This window comes from Chaetura pelagica, unplaced genomic scaffold (assembly GCF_000747805.2).
Source record: "Chaetura pelagica isolate M959 unplaced genomic scaffold, ChaPel_1.0 scaffold309, whole genome shotgun sequence".
In the NCBI taxonomy this organism is placed as follows: domain Eukaryota; kingdom Metazoa; phylum Chordata; class Aves; order Apodiformes; family Apodidae; genus Chaetura; species Chaetura pelagica.
The window spans coordinates 1,055,053-1,077,127 of NW_009954547.1; the positions used below are offsets into that span (position 1 = coordinate 1,055,053).

General features: G+C 42.2%; 1 protein-coding gene across 1 annotated transcript in view; it reads left to right on the forward strand.

Annotated features, from left to right (window-relative positions):
- Positions 1-22,075, forward strand: part of GLYR1 (glyoxylate reductase 1 homolog (Arabidopsis)) — a 27,510-nt gene that overhangs the window by 1,779 nt on the left and 3,656 nt on the right. Inside the window, exons 3-12 of the mRNA XM_010005065.1 lie at positions 1,726-1,762; positions 2,948-3,027; positions 12,447-12,585; positions 13,141-13,383; positions 16,376-16,462; positions 17,334-17,390; positions 18,484-18,534; positions 18,662-18,735; positions 20,490-20,589; positions 21,714-21,824. Of these exons, the coding sequence (XP_010003367.1) occupies positions 1,726-1,762; positions 2,948-3,027; positions 12,447-12,585; positions 13,141-13,383; positions 16,376-16,462; positions 17,334-17,390; positions 18,484-18,534; positions 18,662-18,735; positions 20,490-20,589; positions 21,714-21,824 (979 nt within the window). The remainder of the gene's footprint in view (positions 1-1,725; positions 1,763-2,947; positions 3,028-12,446; positions 12,586-13,140; positions 13,384-16,375; positions 16,463-17,333; positions 17,391-18,483; positions 18,535-18,661; positions 18,736-20,489; positions 20,590-21,713; positions 21,825-22,075) is intronic.

The window sequence follows — 22,075 nt, forward strand, 5'->3', positions numbered from 1 at the left end:
GGCCGGAGAGAGGCAGGCTCTTAGCCGGGCCGGCACCGGAGGCTAACAGGAGGCGGCGCTTAGAACAACGTGTGTAAGATGGAGGGGGGTGAGGAGAGTGGGACGGAGGGGCGATCATTGTGGGGCTCGGTTGGAAATACGGTGTCTTCCGAAGGTAGGTGAGGAGGGACATAAATAAGTTAGTAGCTGTTTAGGGAGAGCAGCAACACCACTTCTTGGCAGTGCTTTAATTAAGCAAGACAACAGTCTGGGAAAACAGCGTTTTCTTGCAGGTTGTGATGTCCCTGTTGAAGCTCACAGAAGCCATTTCCCCCAGCCACTGGTTTTATACTGTGCTTTTTTATGCCCTGGTCAGGAGAGCTGAGGGCTCCATGGAGCCTGTAAGCACTGATTTTTAAGTGCCTAGGCTCTACTGTACTCTGTAGGCTAGGGTGTCCTGCTAGGGCTTGCAGGAAATAGCTAATCCCCAACACGCAAGTGCATGCATTTATATTTATATCCCAGATAAAAAGAAGCGTGTGCTCCAGGCTGTGACAACTGCAGCTTCTCATCCGAAAAATTGACAGTGCTGTGAAGTTTTCTAATTTATATAGCAAAGTAAGTAAAGATTGGTTCCTTTTAGCAAATTCTTTTTTTCAAACAAGGATGTCAGGAATGCACTGCTGTCAGTGTTGGAATGCAGATTATCCTACGTTGAAGTTTGTACATGACAACCTGCACAGCCATCACAGAAGAACTGTAACAATAAGACAGAAACATGCAAGAGACTTTGATGAATGTCTTGTTCAGTCAAAGAATGGAAGTGTCAAATATGAGATTCAGTCATGGTTACAGCTCTTGGGCATGGTTACAGGCGGTGTTCCTGCCTGACTGTCACCACTGGATCATCTGTGTAGTATTGCAATCTCAGGAAGGCCACAGTGCCACTTGCTGAGGATTTTGTTTCAGGAGCTGGTGGAGTCCACAGATTCTCTGTCAGTCTCTTGCAAGACAATGACAGATAAGTTTTTTTGAGAGTTCTGCAGCCCAAGTAAGTGATGAGGGTGGGGTGACAATAAAGCCACCATGCCAAGCGCTAAAATTAATGTCTGTTCTTCCTCTGTGAAGAAAGAATTTTGTGTAGCTTTCATAAAGGAAACATTTGCAAGTGTATGGAATTAGCTTTTCTGCCTTTCTTATGGCTCTTACATCTTAAGCACATCTTACTAAGGTGGCAAGCACCTAATGAAAGCAAGAACACCAGTTCAGAAGATTCTGCCCTTAAAGCCTTCCTGTGAGAACTTGTAAGAATCTCAGCTTACTGAGCTGGGAGTCAGTGGCTCCTGTGCTCACTGGACTGTTATGCCCAGATGGATTTAAGTTACCAACCTGAACATTGCTTTGATTGCCTGCTTCAATACTGTTTTCAGTTCCACATGAAGGAATATCCAGTCTTATATGAGTAATAAGCACTATTATCTTCTAGGCAGTAGTTATGCTTCTGCTGTTCTGTTAACTTAAATTCTGCTAGTCCAGCAGGTTCATGCAGACTGTCCAGAGGCTCAGTGTAGGTGCAAGTGTGTAACAACCTAATGCTTGTGTGTCAACTGCACATCTTGCATGGTAGGGTTTGACTGTAAGTTCCGACTCTTCATATGAAAAATACAATGCTATGCAAAAAGGTAGACGTGAGCTGGTTGTTTTTAATTTGGTTTCTAGTGGATAATACTGTATTTTTTTCTCTAGGGGGAAGCTGGGCCGGTATCCTCCATGGCCAGGAAAGGTGAGCTGTGCTTATTTTTGGGTCATTCGTTTGTTTATTTATTTATTTATCTTATTGTTGCTTGTGTAGTTTTTGTTTGTTTTTCCTTCTGAACAGAAAAAGCTTTGCCTGAAAGCTTTTCAGCTACAGACTTAATACTGGTTTTGTGTGTTGGTTTGTTGTTTTGTTTTTTAAATACATATCCCACAAATCTAAACTGTGAACCTTTTGGGGTTTCATTTGATGAAGAAGTTTGACCTGTCACTAACAGCTGTTAGTTCAAATGGAATGAAAAGCAACAGAGAGCATTTCATTCTGCTCTGGAACTGATTGTATTACCTAGGCTTAGCTATTTAATCCCTATTATTTTCTGCAAGACAGGTTTCTTTTTTCCCATTGGTTCATTGGTGAAATGCACTGTATTAAATAATAGAAATAAAGAGTCTGGCTTCTCAAGATACTGTTTTAGAGCTGTTTTTTTAATAATAAATTAGGGGGGTAGGGAGTACTTCACCTTTCTCTTCTGGTTTGACTGGGTGTTTGTTTCTCTGATGAAAGGCCAAAAATATTGTTTTAAAAGAGAATTAAATTATATGTGCTGTTTTTATTATTTCTGCTTTTCTGAGAGAACTTAGTTTTTATTTTTGGAATAGGAATGAGGACCAAGCACAATGAGGTAACAGCATGTGGCAGGGAAAGGTGCTGTCAATATGGATGGCAACCAGAAATGTTTGGATGTTGGATCAAACCAAGTCCAGGCTCCCCTGTGTTGCCTCTGTAACTGAATGACAGCTTTTCTCTTGGCTAATACTTTATAAGCAATCTGTTCTGTGAGTAAAGACAAAGCATTAAATGTAAAATGATACTCAAGTGGAACAAACTTATTAATTCCATTTGGCTTTTTAGATTTAAAAAAAAAAAGATTGGTAGCTTTTCTCTAGGGAACAGGGCGAAGGAAACTTCACTGAGAGTGCAGTGATGGATCTGTGGAGTTTGGGTGCATTTCCACTGCTACAGCATATCTAAGGAAGTACATGGGTTACATATTTACTGGAAAGACATAGAATGAATTCAGGTTTTCTTCCTAGTCAGATTTATTTTTTTTTAAATAAATAAATCTACAGTAACTGTGACACATGACAGTAAAATCCCAAAGCATAGATTTTCATTATGTGCTTTTTAACTTTTGCTTCTAATCACCTTCAGATTGTTAATCCACCTAAAGATCTGAAGAAACCTCGTGGGAAAAAGTGCTTCTTTGTGAAGTTTTTTGGAACAGAAGATCAGTATGTACCTCTTGTTTTCATCTGGTGAAAATAGTCTGCCATATAATACGGATCTTTTGTGGAAGAAATATTTACTAACAGAGTGCAGTGTAGCTTTGCAAAGGATTGTCTTTGATCTGCATGCAAAAAAACTCAACTGCTGCTGCATGCTAGAGTTGCTTATGTAGGTGTATGAATACTGTGAAGACGTGCATACTCAGACATGTTAGGATTTTAGTTGCTGCTGTGAAGGAAAGTTCTTGGTAGCTTGCCATTTTTAGGGGAGTAGGTGTGATGTGACTGGCTTAGATTTTAGCATGTAACCATGCATGAGAAAGGTACAGCTAAGAATGTTAATTTGGTTTTCTGCCAGAAAAATAAAGCAGCTATATACTTGCTGTTTGTAAAAGAATATACTGCCGTATCTGGAGACTTCTTGCTGTGCTTTAGGAAGATTATACAGTACAGGAAAACCAAAACTGTTGTAGACTACCTTTTGCAAGGCAGAATTTATTGTTTGCAAACACACATACAAAATCATAATCGTTTTATACACTTACAAATTGGAAAAAAACTCAAAAACCTGAGAACCTAGGTATTTAATGAAACAGAAAATTATTTTGCTATTTTAAAAATATTTTTCCTTTATTTTCTGCTATTTTAAGTCATGCAATAAAGGAGAAAATTACAAATATGTACAGAAGACCAGTTCCCTTTTTGGGAAAAAAAGGTAACAAGAACTGAGACCATTTAGTGGATGTTTCTTAAGGAAATTATTTTCAACTGTTGAATTATTTTTGCTCAATATCTAAAAATTGTTTTCTTTTAAGAACTGAGGTCTGAATGTGTTGCAGTAGGAGTGAATGCTGCAGACTAGTAGGAAGGGATGGTGGATTTCTAGCAATGTAAAGCAGGTGGAGGTTGATTTGAGACTGTTTTTCAGTGACTGAGTTGTTATTAAACTAATCAAGTCTAAAAGTTGAGAAGATTTGCTATTTCTATCCTGATTGTTCTCAATTCTTTATTTCATATTGTTGAATCAAATGTGGAGATGGTTTGTATGAAGACAAGTTTGGAAAAAGTCGTCATATGTCTGGGGTGCTGTAACTGAGATTAGCAGCATGACTGCAACTGAAGAGTTCATCTAATGAGGATTTATTACATGAATCTAGAGCTTTGGCTGTGGAAGATGCAGTCATCTGGCACAGTAAGGCAGTGTGGTTATTGTCGTTTCTCCCCCTTGGCCCCTGTCTCCAGCTTGCGACATTAATAATTTCCTACTAAATAATAATGAATTTGCTCACTTTGACTGCCATACAGTACTTGAAAATTACATGGACATAAATACTACCCCCTGCATTCTTCTTTTAAAATAATACTGAGAGGAGAGAGAGCAGCTTGTGTGCCTGTTCTGTCCTGACTTGGAGCTTTAACAATGGCTGATTAGCGCTGTGCCGCTCTAGTCAGTCTGCTGCTGGAGAAAATTCTCAGCTTTGAGTGCCAAGACAAAAATCCCTTTACTTGTTTTGTGCCAGTAAACTGAAGCATTTAGTCAAGACTTTTCTAGGTGTGTATAAACAGTATGTGAAAGTATGTAACAAAATGTCACCACCCAGATCAGGAGCAGTGTGACAAACGAGGACACAAAGCTCCATTGCTGGCTGGAGTCTGGGGTGATGAGTGCACTGACTCACCCTGACGTACTAGTGCACGAGGTTCTGCTGTCTAGTGCTTTGCTTTTTCTGCCACTTAGAAGTTTGTAAGGTGACATTACTAGACAGCTGATCCATCTTTTACAGCTCTTTTCTTGCCTTACTCTGACAGTGTTTAATAGGTGAGAATCTGCATATGATCTGTTTGCCTGTTGTCCAGTGTGTGTTAGGTGAAAGTGATGCTAGTTACTGGGAAGATTCGCTTGCACAAACTTCTGAGCATGGTTGCCAGCCAGATTGTCAATGGGTGGGCAATCTCAAACTTGGTATTTTCTTCTGAGGATTCCCAGATGACTGCTGTGGCCAGAAACGCCATCATTTCAGGCTAGGTAAAAGTTGTTTCCTCCTGAATTACTTGACTCCAGTTTGCCAAACCAATGATTACAGAGAAAACTGCTTAGAAGTAAGAGCAGGCGTGTGTGCTTCTAAGCAGAGAGAACAGGTGAACAAAAACAGACTTTTTGGAAGTGGTTTTGGTGTAGTGTATAGATAGATTTTGATTATTTATGGAATCCTGAATAGCTTAGAATCATAGAATCATAAAATGGTTTGGATTGGAAAGGACCTTAAAGGCCATCTGGTTCTAACCCCCTTGCATGGGCAGGGACACCTCCTACCAGACCAGGTTGCTTCAAGCCCCATCCAGCCTGCCCTTGAATACTGACAGGGGTGGGGCAGCCACAGCTTTTCTGGGCAATGTGGGCCGGTGTCTCACCACCCTCATCGTGAAGAATTTCCTCCTCATGTCTAATGTAAATCTCCCCTCCTCCAGTTTTTAGTCCATTTCCCCATGTCATATTGCTACACACCCTTGTAAAAAGTCCCTCTCCAGTTTTTCTGTAGGCCCTCCAGGTATTGGTGGAAAGGACCTTAAAGGCCATCTGGTTCTAACCCCCTTGCATGGGCAGGGACACCTCCTACCAGACCAGGTTGCTTCAAGCCCCATCCAGCCTGCCCTTGAATACTGACAGGGGTGGGGCAGCCACAGCTTTTCTGGGCAATGTGGGCCAGTGTCTCACCACCCTCATCGTGAAGAATTTCCTCCTCATGTCTAATGTAAATCTCCCCTCCTCCAGTTTTTAGTCCATTTCCCCATGTCATATTGCTACACACCCTTGTAAAAAGTCCCTCTCCAGTTTTTCTGTAGGCCCTCCAGGTATTGGAAGGTGTTCAGTGGTCTCCCTGGAGCCTTCTTTTCTCCAGGCTGAATAACCCCCAGCTCTCTCAGCCTGTCTCCATAATGGATGTGCTTCAGCCCTTGGATCATCTTTGTGGCCATCCTCTGGACTCTTCCCAGGAGCTCCATGTCCTTATGTTTTATGCTCTAGACCTGGACACAGTTCTCATGAGAGTCGAGAAAAGGAGAATCATCACCCTTGACCTGCTGGTCACGCTGGTTTTGATGCAGCCCAGGACATGGTTGGCTTCCTGGGCAGCAAATGCACATTGCTGACCCATGTTGAGCTTCTTGTCCACCATCACTCCCAAGTCCTTCTCCAGACTGTTTTCAACCCATTCTCAACCCAGCCTGTACTTGTGCTTAGGATTGCCCCAACTCAGATGCAGGATCTTGCACTTGACCTTGTTGAACTTCTTGCAGTTTGTACAAGCTCATTATTTAAGCCTGTCCAGGTCCTTCTGGATGACCTCTCTTCCCTCCAGCATGTTGACCTCACCACAGAGCTTGGTGTCATCAGGAAACTTGCTGAGGGGGCAGCAATCTCACTGTCCATCTCACTAACAAAGATGTTCAACAGCACTGGTCCCAGTACTGACCCTTGGGGAACACTACTCGTCACTGATCTCCATCTGGACATGGTGCTGTTGATCACCAATCTTGAGCGTGACCATCCAGCCAGTTCCTTACCCAATGAGTGATCCATCCATCAATCCAATCCATACTGTTCTAGTTTCATACCAGGATGTTGTGTGGGACAGTGTCCAAGGCTTTGCACAGGTCCAGGTAGATGACGTCAGTTGCTCTTCCTTTGTCCACTGATGCCATGACCTCCTTGTAGAAGGCCACCAAATTAGTCAGGCAGGATTTGCCCTTGGTGAAGCAATGTAGGCTGTCACCAGTCACCCCTTTGCTTTCCACATACCTTAGCAGAGCCTTCAGGAGGATATGCTCTATGATTTTGCTGGGCACATAGGTGAGACTGACCGGTCTATAGTTCCCCAGGTCTTCCTTTTATCCCTTTTTGAAAATGTGGGTTATGCTTCCCCTTTTGCAGTCAGTGGGGATTTCTCCAGACTGCCAAGACTTTCCACATATGATAGACAGAGGCATTCCAACTTCAGGAGCCATGGATGAATCCCGCCAGGTCACATGGACTTGTGCACCTTTAGGTGGTCACGAACCTCCTCTTCTACAGTGGGGAGATCTTCCTTTTCACAGTCCATTCCTTTGCCGTCTCTAACTTGGATGGTGTGACCAGAGCCATTTTTCTTTACCTGTGAATTGAATTCTAATACTTCCTCAGCCATCGCACTGCTGCAGGGACTAAGGACATGCAGTAGCTGGAAGGCTGTGAGTAATTTTGGCCAAAGACAGAAGTGAGAGCATGAGGACATTTAGACTGTGCTTTAAGACCTGGCTTTTGATAAAGTTTCTACTGAGCTCCTTGCTCCTTATATTCATTGTGGTGGTGGAGTTAGTTGCTTCTGTCACTTTGAAAATAACATGTTTTCTGGAAGCTAAAGATTGTCTACTCATGGAAGAAGAGCTTGCTCATTTGATTGAGCTGTGAGGTATGCCTGTGCTTTACCACAGGGAAAGCCACCTTGATGTTCATAGTAGTAATATGATATCCATACTGTATTCTAAGTGATTGACTTATGGCACACATATCCATGTAATGTCCCTTATGAACTTGTTCTCCACAGTGATAAGGGGGTTTTTCTAGTCTGCCCAGGAGTTCTTTTTCTGAGTGTTGCTTCTCAAGTCACGTTAAAAGGTTTCTTCATGTAAAGTGGAGAAGAGCTGATGTTTCTTGCCAGTAGACTTGGCAAGCATGTAACAACATCCAATTATGGAAATATAAACAACCGTTCTCTTAGTCTTTCTAAACAGAAGTGGAACTTTGACCTCTTATCTGTGTTTCTGGCTGAGCTTTTTCTGAAAAGATTTTAAGATTCCCTTTTGTCCCCTTCAGTCTTGTCCTAGTAAATCTTTATAGATCACTCCAGTAGTCAAGCACTACAGTGTAAGAACTTACACATTGTTATATACATGCATTTATTGCTTTTAGTAGTTAGAACTAACGGACTAGCAGGCCTGTAGCCTAAAAGTCATTCTTGTTGGGCTTCATACAGGTAAAAATATTCTGACATTTCGTGGCCTGCTTGGGAATTCATCATGACACTGTCAGAATTTAAAAAATTGCTTTGAAGGTGTCGTTCTGCTATGTTTCACAGAAGTACTAGGGAGAGTCCTGAAGTCATCAGGGGTATGTGTACAAACACACACTCACCTCCCATCCCAGGCTCCATTCCCCCTTAGATACTCTCTAGCAGCCAAATGGTCTTGCAAGTCATATGTATCAAGGGTCTTCATAGGAAGCTGGAGCAGTCCATTCTTACTCATAGCACCTTTTGGAAGCATCAGTACAAAACTAAATAGTCTCACTAAATGTGGTGGGGTCAATGGGCACTTCCTGTCTTGATATATTAAGAAAAAATTGGAGGAAGCTTGCACTCCAAGATAAGTATCATAATCTGCAGCCTGTTTTATTAGCACGGTGATTTTAGCACAGCATTTGTTGCCTTCCCACCCTCCATATCCTGTTGGGATGCAAACACATACGTTCTTCTGCCACTCTTCTCCCTGGCTTTCAAGGAGAGAAATTTCTGAATATAATCTTTCTAAAATGTTCTGTCAGATTCTGACTTCAGAAAACACTTGCTTTAAATTTGCCAGGTGTTGAGCAAGGTGTGCTCTGGCAATCTGCAGAGCCAGAAGGTGCAGGCTAATCTGATGGAGAGGGACAGCTTACATTGCTGGTGGTTCTTGGGCAAATCATCCCATGCAGAGCTCTCAGCTGCTGGAGCCAGACTGCTCTGTAAGACAGCCAGCTGGAATGTTGGTGCTCTGCGCTGCAGTTGCGAGATGCCACCTGGAGTACTGTGTCCACTTCTGGAGCCCTCAAAACAGGAAAGACATGGAGCAATTGGAGCCAGTCCAGAGGAGGTCATGAAGGTGATCCAGGAGCTGAAGCAGGTCTCCTATGAAGACAGGCTGAGAGAGTTGGGGGTATTCAGCCTGGAGAAGAGAAGGCTCTGAGGAGACCTTATAGTGGCCTTCTAGTATCTGAAGTGGACCTACAGGAAAGCTGGGGAAGGACTTTTTACCAGTGTGTGTAGTGATAGGACAAGATTGTAAACTGGAAGAGGGGAGATTTAGGTTGGAAGTTAGGAAGAAATTCTTTGCTGTGAGGATCGTGAGACACTGGAACAGGTTGCCTAGGGAGGTTGTGGGTGCCCCATCCCTGGAAGTATCCAAGGCCAGGTTGGACGGGGCTCTGAGCAACCTGGTCAAGTGGGAGGTATTCCTGCCCATGCAGGAGGGTTGAAACTAGATGATCTTCTAGGACCCTTCCAACCCAAACCATTTTGTTATTACTGCAGACAGTGCCATAGCTGAAAATTACTAATTAACCAAGCAGCTTTTTTTTCATTTCAGAGTTGGTTGCTTTAGCATTTTGTGTGGTCATCTGAACTGCTACGATGTAGAACTTAATGAATTGTTTTTCCAGACTGTAGTAAGTAGTAGAAACTCAAAGATCCAGTGCCACTGTTTTCCATCCCTAACTGTAAGGTTTGCAAAAAGTATCTTTGGATATTCCTCCACTTTCAGTTTTCCAAGTTATCATTAGGGAGGTGGAATCTTCAGACTGGAAGAGAGTGGTCAGGAAGTCAGGGGTTTTAAGGTCTCCTTTCCTGTGCTAAGCTCATCTAATGGATTTGAATCTGGGATCTCTGGTTGCCTATCTTCTGGGCTATTGTTTTCCATGCAGCTCCAGGTCAGATTGGCACTTGCCTCTGCTTTACAAACATTCTAAGCTTTGATAATTGTTCATGAATACAACATAGATTTCACCTGAGTAGCGGTTTTATAAAAATGACATTTTGGAAGGGATGAGGAAGGGTATGGAGAAGGGAGCAGAGAAATCCATTACTAACATATTTTCGCTTTCCATTTAGCTCATTCTTTACAGACACCAGATGACTGCAGAAGTAAGAATGGAACTTCATCTTAAATATGACATTTTCAGTAGTGTAATGTCACTAATGCTTTTCTAGAGCATTAATTCCTTGCTGAGTCTAGAAAGAAATAATAGTTCCTTTTATATGTTGCATCCTAGTGGCCTCTTATCTTAAATATTGGCTTTCATTGGCTTTGAGGTTATTGCTTAACTGAGAGAGATCTTGTGTGTAAACATGAGTGATTTTTTTTTGGTGGAAAGAGTTTTTCTTTTCAAGTATTTACGACATTGCACACAAATGCTTTATGGACATCTGGTGTCAAAAGACATGCTTGTATCTGATGGAAGTTTGTCCAGATGGATGACACACAAAGGATAAACAGGAAAGGAAAAGACAAGACTGATTTTTATTTCATTTTTTCCTTGCTTTTTTAACCCTGAGGCAGCATTTTAGACTGTTTTTCACTTACTAGTTTGTCTCTGAGATCTCTAGCTCTTTGTCCTGGGGAATCACAAGTACTAAGATGTGCCTTCAAAGCCAGGAGCGAGAAAGCTTTGTGCTTCAGACTTTCTCCATACCCAAGAGAAAGTAATGAGAAAGGAAGGTAATGAACATGTGTGGTGAGGAGAGGGAGAATGTGCAGAAACCAAAGAGAATGCCTTGGTAGAAAATAAGTTATTTTTATTTAGAAATTCAAATCTGGCAGCAACATTTAACATACTTTATTATAATGTACTCCACAGTTTTCCTTCTTTTATATACATAATGGAAAGGCTTCCCATGTTGTCTAGTACCTGGGGTTGCTAACTGCCACACAGAAGAGCTTTACAGTAGAAGAGAATTTTAAGATGTTTTGCTGTCATGTCTGGGCTGCTAGGAGGGATTCTCTGAATAGCTGCTGGATGGCAGACTCTAGTCTGAAAGAAATGATTTGACTTGTTATACTAAGAAATTGTGAGGAAGGTGAAAACTTAAGCAAACTTAAGCTTTGCATGCAAAAGAATATTGGGTTCTGCTTCCAGGCTTTGGTGGAATCATGATGTGGGCTTTACTGGCAGTGTGGAAGGGGTGGTAGCAGTTTTTGCAGTCAGTTCTGGGCCTCATACCTCCGCATGCAACCCAGAAGGTTTCAGTCTGCCTTAAGCAAGTTGGTTCCTGACTACACACAATTGCTAATGACAGTGAAGAGGAAGATCTCCATGGAGTTTTAAAGAGCTTAGTGGGCTTTCCTACTTCATGAAGAGACGACATTAAAGATCCAGCAAAGCATTATTGTTGTTATTACTACTATTATTTGTTTTCACTTTTATGTTCAGCTGTGACATGATTCTTCCAGTGTCTGAAAAGGCAGCTGTGAAACCACTTCCCCAGCTTGCAGGAGCTGTACCACACTGGCAAATGTTAAAAACCTGTAATTGTGGCTAGTCAGTGTTTGTAATACAGAGATGTTTTAGATGCAGGGAAAATCAGTTTGACTGGTGTTTACTGTGTTCTGGGCTGAGCAAGACTGTTGGCTATCCTAGCTCAGGAAAAGCTTTCCTAAAACTTACACAGGTCTGTTTTTGTTAGGATGGAAATAGTCTTTTAACAGTGTGGCAGGCAAGTCTGGGCTTGGATTTTCTGCGAGGAAGGCAGTCTGATCTCTGCAAGAGCCACAAGGGATGTTGAAAGCAGAGGCATTCCCTTGAGCTGCGGTTAAGGAATGATAGAAGAACTCGTCAACCTAATGAAGAGTGGAGCTGTCACCCTGTACTTGATCTCTTAAACATTTGGTAAATGTCAAGAAGTCCTATTTACTAGCAGTGGAAGCAGGGAAGTCATTTGAGTTTCTTCACAGGACTGCAGTCAGGTTAATATTCTGCTGCTGTAGCAGTTTATCTTAAAACACCAACACTGAAGAAAATGGTTCTTTGTCCTCAAAAGCAAAAATGTTGGTATTGTGCAGAATATCAAGGTCTATCATAAATATGTTCAGCAGTGAGCTGTGGTGTAAAGCTCACTGGTCAGCTTGATTGAGAGATACATCATTTTGGGTTTTTTCCTCCAGTTTTTGCAGACATGCGTGCACTGTATGTTTGAACAAGAGATTGATTAGAATTGTTAAGTGGCCTCTGCTTTCAAAAACCTTTTAAGTAGATTCAAATTATTGGCTTACTTATGTGGAGGCACGTGATTGTGGGTGTTCCTCCTGGTGATACAGGAGTAGTCACTAAATTGCTGCTGTTCTAAACAAGTACCTATGTTCACATCCAAAATCTGTGTTGCTATTGGAGAATATGGATGACAGAGGGGAGCACTGTTAGCATCAGAGGATATAAAACTGGGGAGAGAAACCAAGTGAAAGTGCAAGAGGAAAGTTGTCAATGAATGCAGAAACCACAGCCCTTCAGGTTGCAGAAAGCACCTGTGTTTGGGCTGCAGGCATCACTTGCTCTGGAGAAGAAAAAAGTGTCTGTGTTGCTAAAAGTGAGGTGGTTGAGAAAGTTTCTGTTTGGAGAATATAACGTTTTGTTTTCTTTCTAGTGCTTGGATCAAAGTGGAGCAGCTGAAGCCTTATCACGCTCACAAAGAGGAAATGATCAAGATTAACAAGGGTAAGCGCTTCCAGCAAGCTGTGGATGCTGTAGAAGAGTTTCTTAGAAAAACCAAAGGCAAGGACCAGGTGAGTGGGTTCTCTTTTACTGTGTACATCAGAAAAGGTCTTGGCATGAATTAGTGGTCAGATGTGAAAGGAGTTTGTGGCTTCTGGCAAGTTGAGGGGGGTTCATTTTCATTTTCTTTTTTTTCCTTACCCTCTCTTCTTCCCCATTCAATTTTGTTTGGTGGGGGAAAAATAAACTGATGGAGAAGCTGAAGCTAATTGATCTGCTTATGATGATTTGATAAATCAGTCTTATGTCTTTGGCTAGAATTTGATACCTACTAATCTTGTCTTGCATGTATTGGAAGTGCATATATGTGCATGCACTCGAGCGAGTCTTCAAGTGGCCTGTTCTTTTTCTCCCTTACTTAAAGAGAAGTTTTTTAGCAGGAGAACTAACCAGGAACTTCACTCACTGACTTCAGAGGGCTAACAACTATCTAGTTTTCAAGTTACTGTGCTGCTGTTTTGCTTCATAGTAATCAGCACAGGGTCCTTCACATCCTTGGTTTTGCATGAAAATCATTCCAGCTCTTCTCTTCTTTCCTTACCATCTTCTATTCTGTAATCTCTCAGGCCTCTTCCCATAACTCCAATGAAGAGAAGAATTGGCGTAATTCCAGTGAAGAAAGAGGCAAGCAATCTACTGGTGAAGAGAAACGCAAAGCCAGTTTGTCTGAAGGGAAGTTGAAGAAGGGCACAGGGGAAGGAAAAAAGAGGGTCTCTTCTGTATCGTCAGAGAGAGGATCAAAATCACCTTTGAAAAGAGCCCAGGATCAGAGCCCTCGAAAGCGGGGGCGTCCACCCAAGGATGAGAAGGTTTGTGTTGTGCATGTCCGCCAGTGCCCTGTGGACTTTGCAGATGGAGTCCAGGGTTGACTGGCACCTTGACTAAGAGGCCAGCAGGAAGAGTCAGTTCAGTATCAGTTTTTTTTAAGCTGTTCGTGTTACTACTTCAAGACAACTTGGCTGCCTGATACTTCTGGCATGCATATTGTTGATTCTTCCTGTAATTTTTAAGAGTTAGTTATTTTGAATTCCTCTGTTAATGTCTTGGAGAGAGCTTTGAGAGCTGTATCCACCTTTCATCTTGCCATCCCTCCAGTTCAGATTGTGTGGGAAGGTTTAGTGAAGAGATGTGGGTCTTCATCAGATGGGCTTCTCCCATCTCATCTACTTGGAATGATTAAGTGCTTAGTAGTCTTTCAGCTTCGCCCTCAGTACTTGCAGAGAGTGGGGATATTCTTCAGGGCTAGGGCTTAAAGAAGAAACTCTTGTAGCCTGGGGAATTCACCAGAAGAATGAGTTGTATGCATTTCAGCTTCTGTGCTGTAGGATGTATTTCCATCCTCCATTATAAAGGTCCAACCTTGGAGCATTATTATTCTATCCTCATTACTTGCCTGTTTTTTCTGCGTGTTGTGGCAGCAACAATAGCCACCAGTACTTTGTGTACCCTCATCTAGAGTTCCAGCCTTTTTATTTATTGTGGAACTTGTTGTGGTTCAGTTCCTCCCTTTAGAAATGGGTAATTATTTCAGTGGATTATTACAACGCACATCCTCCATCGGAAACTACACCTGAAGACCATGGGGAGGCTTTAGCTGATGCACCATGCAGTGGCCTGCTTGCTCACCTGTGCTTCAAAGGGGTCACGTTCTGCTGTGCTTCACAGTCTTTGCTTTCAGTGCACTTCAGGATGCAAGTCAAGATGGTCTGCAAAATTATGAATGGATTTGCCTTTACTGGTTGAACATCAAACTCGTGATGTAGTAAAATGCAGCTGATCATCTCAGGTATTAGCTGTGAAACACTGGCTTTATATTTTAGAGCCAGCTTCTTTTAATCAGGCTGAGCCCATCAGTTTCTCCTTTTGGAGGAAGATGGAGGAGGGGAAGAATGAATTTATATTTGTGAATTCTTACCAAACTTGTGACTTGACTGATACAAGAAAACACTTTTCTGTCAACATCCTTTCACCTCTCGAAGTGTCTTGCTGCAGGCATGCTGTATCTTCAGGTGTTTCTGTTAAAATAAGCCAGAGGGTCTTTTTATCCACTTGCAGAATACTTTTGAGCAATGTCCTTGAGCGAGATTAATTTCAAAATGGATCAAAACTAATGGCTGAGAGAATTCTGATTGTTCAGAAACGTTGCATACTTAAGTTTTACTCTGTTAGCTACCTCAGGGCATCAGAGCACTTTGATGGAGTTAATTGTGGTACTAGAAATTATTTTACTGGCACATTGCAAATGAGTGGCACATTGCAAAAAGTGGTTAGAAGCAGCTTATCACAAGGAGGTGACCAGCTCTGTGCTAAATGTCTGGCCACAGACCATGAAAATAAGCAGGCTAACAGGAAAGTAGCCGTATAGAGTCTGGAAAGTAATGTACTGATAATTAAAGAGATTGTAATGAAAATATAACATCACTGCCTTAATGCTGTTTTTCAGCTTGTGAAATAATTTTAAAATCTTGTAATATTTTTGCCTGATTCTCATAATCCCCCCTCAGATTTTTAGCCCTGTGATAGAAAACATTTGTTTCTGTCCTGTCTTACTGCAGTGTTGAGATTTGGCATTTTTTGCCACAGCCAAGTCCAAATTCTGGTTTTCCAAGTAATAAAGATGCACCAAATTCAAGGATCCAGTTGTTTCTGAGGTGTGATCTACCTAGAAATACTCCATAGGCATACATCATCATTCAAATACTCTCATTTTTAAGCATATATTAATATTTTCAAAGGACCAACATGACTTCATACGTATCAAAACAGGTCTCCTTTGTGCATTATTGCTTAAAACAGCAGTGTCATCTCTAAGGAGAGAATTTTAGTGTGCAGGGCTCTCCCTGGACTGAAAGGACACTTTAAGGTTGGAGACTGATGTCTAAATTGTCCTCACTAACAGATAGAACAGTTGCATTAATCTGGGTTACCACCAGGAGTCTTGCTCTTACCTTTTTTGCAAACAGTGCTCTTCTGTTGTGGTTCTGCCTGGAAACTAAGGTGCATTGTACATTTTCAGAAAGGAATTTTGGAGGTGAAACAATGTGATTCCATTCCTGAACCTTCATTCTAGGAAGGTAACACACATAGTGAGAAGTCCTGCACATTTTCTTAACATAGCATATAGACTGTCTGTTGCATATCTATGACCTATAGCATTGAAGACCTATATGTCTTGGGGAAATAAAGAGAAATTTTAATCTGCTCAACAGTAAAAAACCTGATCTGTTAAGTATTATTGTTATCATGACATTACAAATCAGGGCCTGTTGAGAGAATGGGGTAGTCCAAGTATCAGTTTGTCTCATGGATTCTGCAAACTTAAACAGATGTGACTATCAGCCGCCTGCTTTGAAGGTTCTCCTGTTAACTGGTAGGCTACTTTTCTGTGACAGTGGAGGATGAGAAGAGCTCAGACCTCTTATTGTAGTGATGTTCTTCACCCTTTTCTTTAGCTTTTTGCATCCACCAGAGGAAAAGGCTGGATCAAGTGTGTGTGTTTGCTTCTTTGCTCATTGCATCATTACATAAGTGCAGTTAATCCTCTTACTTATGAAGAATAGATTCTCCAGAAGCCATAACTGTGATTGCAATCCTTCCTTTCAGCTCACATTTTCCTCATCTCACTTGTGTTGATAATACACTGTGTGTTTCAGTATGAACCCTTCATGTAAAGGCATGTGGAATGGAAGGCATTTGTAGTGCTGTTCAAAACTCCTTCTTTGTGCTCGTATGATCAGCGTGCTGTGGCCAACCACTGAGCGACGCTGTAAGTTCTGTCTGATCCTCCTTCTGTCTCCTCAGGACCTCACAATTCCAGAGTCCAGTACAGTGAAGAGAGTGATGACTGGAACAGTGGCTGGATTTAAATGGCCACCAAGCGTCAGTGAGGTGAGAAACTTTACAACATGTGATCTAGGAACTCAGTTTGTGGAAGCAAATCCAGATCCTTTTGCCTGGATGGTAAAAAAGCAAGATATCTTCCTCCAGTAGGAACAAAATTGCTGTTCTGTCTTTCTGTAGTGTGACAAAGCTAGACAATATCCTGGGCAGTGAAGAAGTATGCTGGGAAGTAAGATTTTAGTCTTTGTGGAAACTTATCACACTTAACTTGCTGTACTCATTTTTGCACTTCTAGTTTCAAAAGTATTTCTGGGACTGGCTTCCAAAAATGGGAGAAGGTGATGTGGAATTTTTCTCTCTCTCTGGATTTTGTGAGGTTTTGCTCATAAGCAGCTTTTGGAAACCTTTTGGTTTTGTGTATAAATAAATAATTCAGTAAAGCAGAGTGAGAGCAGTGTGATGCTAGGCCAGCTTCTGTGATGGGAGGTGAGATACCTGGGCCTAAAGTCCTGCTTGTTAATATGGCCTTAGATGGTACAGTGCAAGGTGTAACCTCCAGACAATTCCCAGAATGCTGTTTTAAGGAGTTCCTTGGAAGCTGGAAAATAAGTGGTTTTGTTCCCTTGGGAGGAGGAAGAAGTGAGATACAAGATCTCTTCCTACTGTCTTAATTTTAATCCTTAGTTTTCCTACAGATGCCCCAAAATGATTAATTTGACTTTGAATAGCTGTGGTTTTGAGAATGAAGCACAGTGTAAACTGCCTGATTGAAACAGGCTCCTTGATACAGCCAATACATTTTATATTATCCACCTTTAAGGTGGCTATTGTTCTCATTCAGATGGGAGAATAAGGAAATGGTGCTGTGGTTGCTCAGTGACTGGGAATGTTTCTGAGCCTGTACTTTATCTCTTCGTAGCCTGTGAAGGACAGTGATCCACACTTCCATCACTTCCTACTGAGCCAGACAGAGAAGGTGAGGATTTGGCAGACAGGATTATTCTGCTGATCTGTCTATCTTGACATCCTGCCCTTTGGTGAGACCAACTGCAAGGTGTATGCATGAAGAGCTCTGAAATGCTGTTCTTTGGGGACCAGTGGCAATTAGATTCTCACGTGCAGTCTTGTAGTTCAGTTACTTTCCAATCTCAAGGTTTAGAATGACTTAACATTGAGCAGGGTGAATAGTTTAAGTTAAACCCCCCCCCCAAACTATCTAGCATAGTTTGACAGATCTGTTGTAGTAAATCCTGTAGATTGAACATAGAGGGGTAGGCAGGAAAAGCTGTTTTTCTGTTTAAAAATCCTGTTGTTCAGTTGTCTTTGGTTGTCCTACCAGTTTCTTCATCTGATAGAACTTGTCAATTAGCACAAGAATTTCCAGGACCAGAAAAGCTCCATGTAAAGTATAGCCAGTTTATCTTTGGAGAGTCAGAAGCCTTGCAGGCTTTTATCTTCAGTAGTGAACATCAAGAGGAAAAGGAAAGGTTAGGTTAAATGAAAATGGTATTATAAGTAGCTGAGGATCTGGGCAGAGCCAGAAGGATTAGGAGTTGCTAACAGTTTTAATCTAGACAAGCTTACAGTAAGCTGTATGGGAAGGAGCAGCCTTCACCTTCATGTTTGTTGAAAGCCACGTGCCTTCTCATATGAACAAGAAGATTTTGCTTCCACAGCTGCATTGGCAAACTGAGAGTAGGTCTGAGGCAAGGGGCTCTATGGCAGGCGTTAGAGTTGTCCATTTTGGGGGGGAATGTGAGAGTAGGGATGTCCTGCATCCTTGCCTCCAGAGGAGTCTGTGGTATGACCTATAGAAAGGAGTTGGCAGTACCTGTACTAGAAGATGGGCTGAGTTGCTGGGGCAGGATGGGAAAGGAAGAGCTTAGTATATTGCAGTAGGTTTTTGTTTAATTTTCTCCCACTGAGAGAAGCCTTGAGAGTTTTCCTGCTTTGCAGATGGTGGTGGGTGGGTGAGCTGCCTGTTTCTATGTAACAAGGACATGGTCTGGTTGCTTGGGGAAGCAAATCAGAACTGTCCTTCGCCTGAGTGCTTTGTCTTCTTCATACAGCCAGCTGTCTGCTATCAAGCCATCACAAAGAAGCTGAAGGTTTGTGAAGAGGTAAGACAAATCCTGGTTTTTATGAATTTATCTTGTTGTCATGAGAACTTGCAGTTCCTCCAGAGCTGTGTACTCTATTTTTTTTATTATTTTTTTTCCCCATCTCCTCTTCCCCCCCCTCTCCCAGGAAACAGGATCCACCTCCATCCAGGCTGCAGACAGCACAGCAGTAAATGGCAGTATCACTCCTACAGACAAAAAGTAAGATCTCCAACACACTTCAGCCATTTCCCTTCCTTTTTCTCCTTCCCAGCTCATGCACATGCAGCCATTATCCAGCTTGTCACTAAGAATAAATAAATCTAACATTTCCCTCTAACTACAGATCTCTGTCCTTGTGTGAAATTCTGGTTTGGGGGGAAGGGGGGAGGGAGACAGGCAGCTAAAAACAAACAGTGCTGTACAGTAGAATAATTGAGACTAAGGTCTGGGCTGAATACATTTGGCTTTTCTGCTGCACATCAGGCAGCAGTATTTCTGAGTGGAGGCAAAGAGAAAAGCTGTCTTTCTCCAGTAGTCCCTGGCAGTTGATTGGGACTGTTTAATTGCTCTCCTGGGCATGTAGAAGGAGGAAGAGGAAGAAGGAGGCGTGTTCTCCCAGCACAAGAGCTTTGCTCCGTAGCACGTGAGCTTTCTGGTTTCTTCTAACATGCCCCTTCTCCTTTCTAGAGTGAGAGAAGCCTCACTTGAGCTTCCTGTTTCATTCTGTAACTTCCGTTCTGTTAAAATTGAGCTCAGGTTTTGCCGTTGGGGTTATTCTCATGGGAAGTCAGTTCTCAGCTCTACTCCAGGGGAACCAAAATAACAATGAAGCTGTTCAGGTAAAACAGTCTCTCAGGGAAGTGTGGATCAGAGGTGGGTTGGGAGAGAGAATCTCCTCTGTTTCAGAGACTTAAAAATAGGTGGGCCTTGTTGGGGCTATTTAAGGAGGCCGTAGCGAGTTGCTCTGACCTCTCTAAATTGGTTTTCTCCAAAAAAAGGCAGCATGGCTGATGGGAGAGTAGCATTGGTTTCTGAGAGCCACAGTACATCTGTAGTGTAGCTAATTCTGAACAATTAACTGGGGATTTGCCAGGCAGATTGTATTGTGAGGTTACATCAGATGCAGTACTGAGCGCTTCAGAATCCTGCTGCCTGTGGTCTCAAGGTAGTTGCGTGAGGCATCAAAGGAGCCTTGCAGCAGTGGCTGCAAAGAAATTCCTGTTGCAGGTGGCTGTGGAGATAGAACTTGTTAGTGCAGTGTCTCTCTTGAAGGGGAGGAGCAGGCCTCTTGCCAGCTTTGAGGTGGGGGGGGGGAGGGGGTGGCGCAGATGGTATCTGGGGCTATGGTGTTGTCCTTGTGGTGACCTGTGCTGGCCTATTACTTCCTTACTCTCTGCCTGTCCAAAATCACAGCTGTAGAGCCAGGACTAGGTCTTTGGTCTGCATGTGATGCTTACCCCTTGCTGGGCTTTATTAAAACAAAGATTGTAATATATAATTCAATTCACTGTATGTATGACTTAATTTAAAATTCAGTAGACTAATCAGAGAAGCACCTGCTGAATGTTCCCTTTATTTTCAATAAGGCAATGGCTGGTGATAGCATAAGAGCAGCAATTTTAACAAACAAAACTCCCAAAACAAATCAACAAAACAACCCAGACCACCCAAATGTTTAATATTTAGTCTTCTGAGGCAGACTAAAGAACTTCTTCAGGAAATTGTTAGGGATGCTTAGTAAGCAAAGTAAATACTAGCTTGCTTTCAGAGCTCAATATCTGCCCATTTAGGATGGGTGGCTTAAAAATGCTCTTATTCTAGCCATGGCCACAGTGTAACATAGTTGGTTTTGTTGTGGTGTTGGGATTTTTTTGCTGTCAGTGCTCCAGAGTTTGCTCTTCGTCATTTCCAAGACCACGAGAGGCTGATACCGGTTGCTTTCTGATGCATTAATATTTATCTCTTCCCCTCAGGATAGGATTTCTGGGACTTGGCCTGATGGGAAGTGGCATTGTCTCCAACTTACTGAAGATGGGTCACACTGTCACTGTCTGGAACCGGACTGCTGAGAAGGTAGGCATGTGCTTAAGGTACAGCTGGTACTTAGCCTATTGTAAACATGTAGTTACCACCTCTAGGTCAGGGAAGCCTGGAGTTAGCAATCCGCCTGGAAGAGGATGCCAAAGAAAGACAAGTTTATGCTTGTCACCTTGTTCTTTTCTTTCCTAGGTTCTTGTTGGTGGCCACTTTTGACTAGATGATGCTGTAGTCTGTCCTAGTGTGGTTACTTGTATGTGAACAGTGCCCACACAATTGCCATTTTGAATGAGATGAGAGAGTTGCCAGAAAAATTACAACTTTGTATGTATGTTGAGAAATGCAATGTAAAGTGCCTCTGGAAATATTGGTGATGTAAATAATTATGTCATTTAGTTATGGAGCTTGAAAAAAAGGCCAAGTGCTGGGGAGTTGATCCTAGGAATGGTGTGGTAAGGTGCACTGCTGGACCAGAGTTTCATTACATGTTCATTGTGCTGTTCATGTTGTGATAAAAAAGGTTCTGCTGTGTCATAAGACCAGGATGAGAACAGGTTTATAGGTGCATTCAAAGTGAAAATGGAGCTTACATTCTAGCCATGGTATTCTTTGGAGGTGGAAAAATAGGTAACTGGGGAAGGTGAGGTATCACATAATACTGTGGAAGGCAAGAAGGGCACTGTGGTTATATTGTTAAAAAGGATTTAAAGATTTATTTTTTTGTATAAGCACAAAACATGGATAGTATGAGGGGACAGGGTAACGAGGAGCAAGATTTTGAAGCACTGGCCCACTAAAACACATCAGTCTCAGCCATGCAAATTCCAGTTTACTGTCCAAAAACACCTTTTGCTATGTTTTTACCACATTTTTTTCCTCATATCTAAAACCTCAATGTTAAATCTCTTACCATTTTACCTGAAGTGTTCTTGTTTCCTGTGTCTTGTGAAGTTTTTCACTTGGTGTTCCAGAAAAGCTACAAAAAGAGCCGTGTGTGTGTGTGTACAGACAAAGCAACAGAAGACAAACCAGTTCCTGTCTAATCAATATTCTGACTCCTTTCGAGTTGGCTCCAGCAGCCGTTTGTCTTGGCAAAATGCTAGAGAACCCCTTTGCTCTGTATTTAATTTTTCTTATGTTTGGATTTGTGACTTTTGCAGTGTGATTTGTTCATCCAGGAGGGGGCACGGCTGGGAAGAACCCCTGCTGAAGTTGTCTCCACCTGTGACATCACCTTTGCCTGTGTATCAGACCCAAAAGCAGCAAAGGATGTAAGGATTAGCTCTTATTTTTCCTATACCAACTTCAAGATGTCACTGTCACTGAGTCTTATTTCTGATTCCTACTAACCACAGTAGCCTGGGTCATTGTAGGTGCTGGGCAGTGCAGCTCTGTGAAACTAAACATCCCAACAAAAATCATGCTTTAAAAAAAAAAATAAAATCCCTGTGGGGTAGGTTTTGATATCCCTCTGCTCTCCTGCAGGATTGGGGTTTTTTTGCAGACACCCTATTGCTTTACC